Below are 10,103 nucleotides of genomic sequence, written 5' to 3'. Positions count from 1 at the left end.
GAAGAGTGCTGAATCTTCTTCTGTTTTACAGTACAGACATGAATGTACTTCTCCTTCAGCCTGAGGTTTATTCATTACACTTTTTTGGTGTGAAAGGGCTTTTACATTTGCTGTAAATCAAACTTCTTATATTAAAAACAATCAAGCCTTGTTCATATTTAAAGAGTAATGCTGGAGTTAACATTACTTTCAATAAAAATTAACTAAGTAACATAATGATTTACTTTTTAGGAAGTAACACAATATTGTAATGCATTACTTTTAAGATTATCTTTCCCCAACACTGTAACTAACAGCCACTGTGTTGTTACCGACACCAGAATGTCACGTATTACTACCTGAAAGTACCATTTTTAAAGTGTTTCTTGTTAAAACATGCATTTCCAGCTACAATAAAGCAAATAAAGTTAAACAGACACACGACAGGCGATCATGTTTTTCTATTAAAAAATAATTTATTCCTGGAACACATATAAATAATTCTTGAAACACATTACAGTTAATATTTGCTGTGAATAAATACAAAAAAACAACAACAAAAAACAAGGCTTTTCATACGATACTCCAATGAAAGGTTGCACAAAATGTCCATCTTGTCATCTATGTTCCTCTCGGTCTATAGCTGGAATGTGACTGTACTGTACATCAGAAGTACCGTTCCTCATCCCAGAGCAGCTTATTTAGGATTGTGCAAGTGTGTGATGATCTGAACTGACTGAACAGATCCAGTAGTAGACGAGTAGACACTCGTGAAGTCATAACTCGACTGCAGATCTCTCTCGTGTGTATCATTTCCCACATGAATCTCAGGTAGACGGAGCTAAACGCACAATATTGGACTCTGAGGATGGGAATGTTTAACACAGACAGGTTAGTTCTTTATAAATGATGCCACAGGAGCGAACGCGATCTCTTCTCGTTGCGTCTGTGCAGATATCGCAGAAATATTCAAATAGTGAATGTCAGTTTGTGCATACTAATCATATGCAAAGAATAGACTGAGGCATTGTGTGTTTAAAGGAGAGTAGTGCAACCGAAAGACCGGGCGAACGGGGTGGCGGTGTGTTTACATTCGGACTGATTCGTTTCCGCCTGATTTCAGTCATCTCAAAAACTGACGCGGTTTTATTTATTTATTTATTTTATCTGCTCCAGACATCAGGGAGGTGTCAAGTATCCGGTTTTCATTGCACTTAAGGAATTTTTCTCATCCGTTCAACAGAACAGACCAAGTCATGTGAAGTTTAGCAAAGGCAAGCGATAGTGAAAAACAGTTTCAAGAGCAAGAAGGACGTGTGAAAATGGTAAACAAAATCGTTCTGGAAGGCAACAGACGCGTGCTGCTCGCAGACATCAGATGGTGCAGCAGGAATGAGATCCCAGCTCTCATTGGCACTTAACCTACATTTGATGAAGGAAAATCCTCCGGCGGTCTCTGCATACCCTGCACTTCTCAGGCTTTCTGCAGTCCACAGTGGCGAAGTACACTTGCTTAGACATATCTTTCGGTTTATTAACTTTGGTCAAATTTGTTTCTAATCGTGTTGCCCTCCTCAATTACGCCAATGATCGTTTGCGATTAGTTACCCTGTCCGACACAAACAGCCGTGTGACTAGACGTCATCGTGTAGCATTAGTTTCTCACGACGGTCCTATACACATGACACAAATGAGCACAACTTCATTTGAGAGGTAATCAATTCTACAGCACCACCGGGCTCTGTAGGCCCTGCCCAATATCGGTGGAGGACTCTGGGCAAACAGTGTTCTGTGTAAGAGAGTTCGCCAGCACGATCAACTGGGCTCTTCTGAACCGTTGGGTCAGCCTCAGTAAATCTGCTTGAAGTGGTCACATTCGTTACAGTAGCCCTGTTTGTCTTGGTTGGCGTAGTGGTCGCAGCCCTGCGTCTTGCAGCGCTGTTTGCTCTTCTCTTTGGGCGCCTGTGCTCGTCGACCCTCTCGCTGGCCGCGGCTGACGCAGTCCGGGCAGAGGTCCGTGCAGCCGGGGGACAGGTTCTTACAGCCGCTGCGCCGACACGGTGTCTGGGACAGCATCGGAGGAGGACGAGCCTTCGAGGGCCGCTGCACACAAACAAGAGTTCGTCAGTGCTTCAGAAGAGCCACACCAGCCCCACAGCAACCAGGTTAGGACACTTACCGTGACGGGAGGCGGCGAGTGAGAGCCCCTGCTCGCTGCTTGGTTGAGTCTGGCACTCTGTTCCTTCACGAAGCACTTGTTGCAGTAACCCTCGAGCATGGCCTTTCCCTCGGCGCCGCAGCCCTGACCCCGGCACCGCGGACAGTTCTGGAAGCCCGCCTCGGACGTGTGTCTGGGCTGGACAAGAGCAGGGGTGGCCACTGTACCAACAAAAACAGCCAAATATTATACATCACACACTTGCTCTTCTGGTTGGACTTGTCTATGACTCGGGGTGGAGACATTGTCATGAGATTGCATTTGAAATGAAGAAGTGAGTGAAGAAGAGCTGCACTTACGGTGATTGGTCTGGTAGTCTACATAACATATAGTGCAGAATCCCAGCTTCTCTGGCGTCCCAAAGAACTGGCAGCCGGAGCGTTTACACTGCCGGGCCGCGGGCGTCTGCCAGGGGTGTCCCGTGCGCTCGGTCTCCCTGTGCAGAGCCCATAATGAAGCCTCGGTCCTGGGCTCCTGCTGATGGGGGTCCCCCCTCTCGGACACAGCAGTCCTCTGCATGCAGGGTGGGCAAAGACCATTGAATATCCTAAAGACCTCCTGTCGGCACATAACGCACCTCTCGGTGTCCCTTTCTCGCTCTCTCTCCTGCTCTCGCTCCCGGCTGCCTGTCGCCCACCAGCCGTGCTGCGGTGGACCATTAGCAGCCGTTCGGTTTTGCCTCGCCGTGAAGCAGCGTTCACACAACCCATCATGCTCCACGCTGAGCGTGAACAAGCATCCGGGCGTCTTGCACTTCATGGCATGAGTCTCACTGTAAAGGCTTAGACTGGGGGCCGTAGGGGGCGCAGAGCGTGGGCTGGGCAGGACGGGGCGCTCCAGCCTCCCTCGGCTCTCGGGGTCCGAGGACGAGGTTTGATTTGTGGTGGAAATGGCCTCTGGCTTACGACCCGCCTGCCGCTTTTCGAAGCACTCGTGACAGTGGGGTTGAGTGTCCACCGAGACGTAGAAGGTACAGCGGGGGGTGGCACAGCGGATCTCAATCAGAGAGAGCTGGGACACTGAGAAGGGAGGGGGACGCTGGGATTGGGGGGCCCTTAAAGAGTCCTTATCCTCCTGCCAGCGCTTATATTCATGGTTGACCAGCTGTAGATAGTCCTCCATCAGGTTCATGTCCTCAGGTAGGTTGCCTTCATCCAGTCTGTCGGAGAAAAGGAACAACTTTTTAGGCACTTGTGGTTAACACAAGTACACAGTACACCAATTCCATCAGGACTGCACTGAAGCAGCCTGTGTTTCTTGGACCAGGCCACGTAGGCTGGAGCTGGCTCATACCTGGCTGCGGTGATGATCTGTGTGGGATCGTAGCCCAGGCCAATGACAGGGATCTCGATGAGCATTAGGTAGTCTTTCAGCAACTTCTCCTTCTGTTGCTGCTCCTTTTCTGTCAGAAAGTGCACTCGGAGATCTTCAAACCCACCCCGTCCTGGGTTTATCAGTGGCACACCACGGATCTCTGAAAGGGTCACAAACATCACATATTCAAATGCACTTGGCCAAGTAGAGAGAGCACGTTTAGGAGTAGCACAGTGTCTGGAGGCATACCTGGGCCGCTGTCTTTGATCGTGATCAGAGGTGCAAAGTGCTGAGAGTCGTATCCAAGCACTATGGGATACTTGTAGCATTCTCCTGGAGGCCAGTGCAGAGGCAGGTATATGCCCCCGACATTGAGGGGTGAAAAGGAGGAACCGGACTTCATACTTCGGAGTACTTGGTCTGTTAAGAAATAAAAACATTGATCATGCACCAAATCAGTCAGTGCTCCAACGGACAAGTTTTTGAGTAATTCTGTTGAAATTAAATGGTTGTTTAAGCTTACTAACCTGCAATAACAATAATTGGTCTCCGGAGAATATTTGAAAGCACAAAGATGTGAATATCCTCTAGTGAGTCAAACTGTAGGCCGTTACTGCTGGACACCGGAGAAGCCATTTCTACAATCTTCACCCATTCCTCCTCCCAGTTCTGAGAAACAGGAAACATTACAGATATTTACGAGCCCTACCCTCGTCATTCTGAAATCTCCAAAGCTGAATGTGTTTGATTGCTGGCTTTATCTGACTAGTTTCTGCCACAGAAATGCCCATTTGACATGTTGACGGTGAAGGGGAAGTGCTCACCAGAGTGCTGTATCGCAGGCCGGTCTGAGTGAACTCCTGAGAGTGCAGCAGCTCGGTCTGAAAGCGCACTCTGAAGTTACTAGTGTCGGTCTCCTTCAGCACTGCGTAAAGAGCCTTTCGCAGCACCAGGTCTGTGTCCTGGACCCCCAGCAGGTACTGAGACGCCGCGTGGAGCAGGCAGTTCCCATCACCTAGAGGAAGGCACACAAACACAGATCAAAGCTCGGGACAGTGGAAGTGAAGAGCTGGGAATCTGCATGTTCTAACAAATGGGCTCACTTAGCTTCTGAAACATGAGCAAACATATACAGTAAGCAATATATGCAGATCTGCCATTATACAGGAGTCGTCCCGAAGGATCCCTTCTGCTCACATTCAGTGGAAGTGCACCAAAAAAACCTCATGAAGCAGGAGACATTCAATGCATTCAGAAAAAGGCTGTGAAACTCGCAGTTCCTGTTTAAACTTCATCTAAATTGTCATAACAGAGAGAGCCCTGGCAACCCGCTGACGTGCATAACGACGACAGAAAATAATAGTGCGAAAACGAAAAACTACATTTACGATCTTTGATTTGCTGTTGCGTACCTAGACAGGAATATCTTTTACACCTAAAGGTTAGTTCAGCCATATTTGTCAAGTACAAGATAAAGGATGAGATAGAAGCACTGAGGGGATTTCCACAGAGGTGTTAAAACAGATTAAAGATACCCCATCCATCTGACGGTGTGCATATTAACACAGTTCTCTGCTCAAGCAATTAAATACACTCCTCTATTAAACAACAAGACATGTGGACAGCTAGCAAAACAAACTAGCTCTAAACTCTAGTCTGTACACTTCTGTAGGTCACAGTAAAGAGAACTTGAACACACTGATCTTGTGTAACGCGTGTGCGTTCATGTGAATCTTGTGTGAAACAGTCTGCGCACAACTGTGAGGAATTTCCCTAGTATGTGATTCTGTGATTAAGCGCCGTAAGGGCTTCACTTCGGTCTCCTCTTGACACCAGAGCCATGATCTAAAGCGTCTGGACTTTCCAGAGAGGAGGGATCTGCAGGAATGCCTGCGCCGTGCCACTTCGACAGCCCTAAGGGAAGTCTGAACATATGATCTACTTCCTGTTCTCTAAACCTGTGTGATCGTCCAGAACATGGGCTGTGCCTGCTACCAACACAAAGGCCAAATGTTCCTGAGCAGAAGAATTATTTAACTTGTCTATAGGTTACGTTTTATGAAACTTTAGATTAGTGTCTGTCAAATGCCTAAATGTACAAAACGTATACACATTTAGACAAATCCTGTTCACTTAGGAAGTGGTTACAGTTACTGTTTTAAACGGCATGTTCCAGTCTGATGTTTCATAATCCCATGTGATTCAGAACAGGAAATTCCTCTTTCATTATGAAGAAAAATCTGTGGTGTCCAGAAAAACAACACCAGAATACAAGAATGAGACTCTATCCACTGCCAGGAACGAGGCATGTGTGAAATACTGACACTTACAAACAAACAGAGTATTTCAGACCTATCTTAATGTAATGTCTGAGTTTACCCGTGTTCAGTTACAGTAACTAGTGACTGTGCCATGGAGCAACAATGGCAAGTACTGAGAAGTTTCCCTGGCAGCATTACTCATCAGAGAAGAGAAGAGAAGAGAAGAAGAGAAGTGAAGAGAGGAGAAGAGAAGAGAAGACAAGACAAGACAAGACCCTGGGCGAGCAGGACACAGTCACAAAGAGCCCTGCATTACCCTTCAATCAAACTGTGTGTCGAATTAAGAGGGAAGAACTCCAGGGTGACGGACGGGGAAGGATTTTCCCATCTGTCGTGAAGAAAAACTTTTTTTTTAAGAGGTCAAATTATATGGCTTTTTAAATGAAGACGTTCATAATAATGCCTTCATGAACTGAATGCTTAGTTTATACAGTGAGAGAGGTATCACTTCAGTCATCAGCCAAAAAATGACCAAATAATCAGCCTTTCATAAGAAGAATTTTCTCGAGCCATTGTGCTTTTAAATAGTCTATCAGACCAATAATGCATCGATGACATAAATCGATACAAATGGCTTAAAAGATCATAATAGGAGAAAGAATCCAAGTGTTTCTAATGTCAGCGCTTCAGTTTCTAGCTGATCAAATCATGGCATAGTTACCGTTGGTCCTCAGTGGCACCAGCTTCTTGACCTCGCGGCACCAGTTCAACCTCTTCTCCTGCTCCAGCGAGCTCTGCATGGCCCGGTCCAGGATGGCGGCCTGGATGACCTCGCGGAAGGCCTGCGGGAACTGGCTCATGCGGATCATCTCCAGCGTGTAGCGGTGCATGCTGCGCAGGTGATGGATCAGGCCGCCGCTGGACGACGGCTTCACCACATCGTTGGGCACCCGCTCTCGGATTTTCACGGCCTTCAGGAGGTTACTCACAAACAGGAACTTGGGCAGGAAGTTCTGGCCCTGAGACATGGTAGTCTGGAGTGGGGAACCAATCTAGTTCTGCGAAAGAAGACATGAAACAAACACAGCATTGTCAGAGGCGCTCAACCCACGACCATGTGTTACAGAGAAGAATTTCCCCTCATTTCCCTCCACCCTAAAGGTGAAGAACTGAAAGAAAGATCATGGCCCCTGAAAGTAGATGGTGTATTCCAGACTCTTGAGGTCAGACGAGTGAAGGGCGAACATCTTTATTAGTCCACCCCCACGATGACATTTCCAAAACTATCAGATTAGCCAACAGACGGCCTCAGACACCTGGAGGCTTCAGAATGCCATTGACTTTGTCTGAGCTGTCGAGGTTCTTAAGGGACAACTTATTCTGAACGTCAAAGCGACAGCGTTCCCTTAAATAGCTCTCGCGAAACGCTCGCAACGCTGTCGTCGTGCGGGAAGCGACAGAGCGGCGAACACGGTTTATTAAACACGAAGCACAACGGGCACAATAGAGAGCGATGCGATAAAATAACTAATAATAATAATAATAATAATAAAGATTATAACATCAGCTGCTGACGCTCGAATTACGTAATTGACTTGACAGAAGCCCCAGACAATGCAACAATGTAACACTCGAAAGGAAGCGATGTGTCCCCATGGCAACAATAGAACGTTTAATGTCTCTAATCGCTGATAAGTGACGTCTTCGCAAACAATGGCTGTCAAACCGAGGCGTTCAAGAACAACCGCCGTTTAACCGCGACACAATTCGGGAGAAATCAGTCTCGCTCGGTTTAGTATACAGTCTGACACGATATGAGAGAGGCGAGGGAACGGGCGCAACTCTTACCTGTTCAATATGTCGGTATCCACCAACAAAGCCCATAAGATGCTCAGGCTCTACTGCTGCTTCACTCAGTCCACTTTAATCGTCCATGGCTCTCTTACAGCTCCACGGGATTTCACTGCTCGCGGTCAAAACACGGCGGAGTCTTTACTCTAGTTAAGACCGCCCGACTGAAAGCAGTACATAAAAGCCAGCGGGGATTTCCATGAGGTACTTTCCACTTTCACAACCCATCATGATCGTTCTCCTCGACTCACCGCCAGGGGGCGCACGCTGGCTTACGCTTACTTTACGTCTAGCTCGATGACGTAAAGCTCGACGTTTGTTTTGCCACACCCATAGCTCTGGTAGTTAGGTGAGATGTGGAAACACAACAGTGGAAGTCCCAGCCTGTGCAGTTTACACCCATGTGTGTATGGTTTAGTTCCACTTGACAGATATGTAAAGAATGAATGTACATTACAAGAAACGCAACAGTCTTAGTCAGGCTAGCAGAGTTACATAAGGGCCATCCTACCTGACTTAGTCAATGTAAGGTGATTAAATGAATATATTTTAATAAATGCCCTGCGTTCAGAAAGGAAACAGGGCTGATAGTAACAAAGCTGACAGTTTGAGCTGAAATAACTGTGTAGACTGTCAAACTAAAATAGCCTACTTATAACTTAATGATTTAAAATTGTTTGCTGGACAAAATCTTGGTATAGGCCTAGTGTGCCTACCATTTTGTGTTTTTGCTAATACAGCACGGCGAAAAGGAGAAGTAAATTACTGGATTTTTCTTTTTTTTAATTACCATATTAACATTTAATAAACAACAGCATCAAGTCGACGCTTTATGAGAAAGAGGTTTTGTGGAATGGCCCATACGTATGAGCACATGACTGATGATAATGATGTGGTGGGAGTAAAGTTTACAACTCAAGATTCAACTCAGCGTTCAAGAGAAGCTGATCAGAAGTTCCCATCGGCAGAAGTGCAATAAACAGTGACTAACATCTCATTTCTTGTGAGGGTCGCTCATTCTGTACATTCACTCCACTCAAAAGTTCTAGGTAACGCTGGAAAATAGCTTTCATTATTAACCTGAGCAGACGTTTTTACATTATGCTAAACTAGCACTGACCTACTTTTTTTTCGATACTTTTCTGTCCTTTGACATGCCCTGAATTCATTGTGCCGGTGTCTATTGTATGGCAGATTTATATTAGTTTAATTAAAGCATTACACTCTATAGTGTCCATATCAACTATAGGCCACAACAGATTATATTTCAGCCATAAAGTGTTTCGAACATAAACACATTTAGAAATACATTTTGATATATTTTACATAGTTTTAAAGAACTTTTGAAGTGTTTTCTGGACATTGGCACCAAGCAGAACTCACAGGTTGTGCACAAACACCAAACCCTGATTTATTTTAAATCATATTAAATTGAATCAATATTATTATCATCTCTGTGAGGGCGGGGCAATAAACTTTTCCAGTGGCTGGACAGTTTTCAATCCCTCCTCCAGAAACCTGTCCCTCTCATGAAACAACAGCAATCAGCAGATGCCAAAAATCCAACCGACAAAAACAAGTCTCATCCTACATTTATTTTTCCTCATCCAAGGAGCTTTTCACTCAGATATACATATTTCAACAGGGAAGAGAAGTCATTCACAATATCTGCTTCAAGCCGGCATTAAAGGGAGCTAAAGATACATCTGTGTAAACTGCTGTGACCCAATGAGAAAACTTTTGATGTACTTAATGGTCTAGAGATTGTAATTACGCTTAAAAAAATAGACACTCATAAATGTATCTTTAAATTATTTTTTAAAACATTTCATTTTGATTGATGACATGCCTGTGTTAGTTCAGGTTGTCAGATGCTATACATGTATTCATTAATTTTTTTTTATTATTAATACAAATAATATATACATGAGTATAATATAAGAGTACTTTATGATTTCCCCTCTTTTCATTAAATATTTGTATATGTATTTCTTCACTATTTAAGATTTTTTTCTTCTTTTTTCAAAGTAGTCTGTTCATTATTTATTATTATTATCTTCACTATCTTGGACAAACTAAAACTCTCCCGTTTGAGCATCAGAACATCTGTTGTATTCCTGCGTGGCACTGGAGAGCACAAAGCCAGCAATCACAATCAGAATCAGTGTGTAAAAATGTTCAGTTTTCCACAACTGTCTTGATTGCCCCACAGCCACAGCCTGATGTGACACACAGAAGTTTGCGGTGATCTATCTCTTCCTGTCCCAGTTGTTTTCCCCAATCTTTAATCTAATCTGAACTGGTTTAGTCTGTCAACGGAAACTCCCACAGAGGTTATTCACTGCTCGAGAAAACAGAAGAACACAATGCCATACCTCGTCCATATATTTCATATGCAGAAATCATCAAGACTACAGCAGTGTGCTGTTGTGAGGTGTTTGTATTTGTGCAATACTTCAGCAGAGCACTGGGAAACTCAC

At 44.9% G+C, this 10,103-nt stretch overlaps 1 protein-coding gene across 1 annotated transcript; it reads right to left on the bottom strand.

Annotated features, from left to right (window-relative positions):
• Window positions 1-433: 433 nt before the first annotated feature.
• LOC113113085 (tumor necrosis factor alpha-induced protein 3-like) lies at window positions 434-7,876 on the bottom strand. The gene is made up of 9 exons (XM_026279248.1): window positions 7,621-7,876; window positions 6,494-6,830; window positions 4,336-4,526; window positions 4,039-4,180; window positions 3,761-3,931; window positions 3,491-3,671; window positions 2,497-3,356; window positions 2,159-2,358; window positions 434-2,082 (listed from the first exon to the last, which is right to left on the bottom strand). Exons 2-9 carry the CDS (start codon window positions 6,798-6,800, stop codon window positions 1,828-1,830), a joined length of 2,307 nt encoding a protein of 768 aa, XP_026135033.1. The 5' UTR covers window positions 6,801-6,830; window positions 7,621-7,876; the 3' UTR covers window positions 434-1,827.
• Window positions 7,877-10,103: the final 2,227 nt, after the last annotated feature.

Source organism: Carassius auratus, chromosome 13 (assembly GCF_003368295.1).
Source record: "Carassius auratus strain Wakin chromosome 13, ASM336829v1, whole genome shotgun sequence".
Taxonomy (NCBI): Eukaryota; Metazoa; Chordata; class Actinopteri; order Cypriniformes; family Cyprinidae; genus Carassius; species Carassius auratus.
Note: the sequence above shows the minus strand (reverse complement) of the source record. Positions and strands in the feature narration are given on the sequence as shown.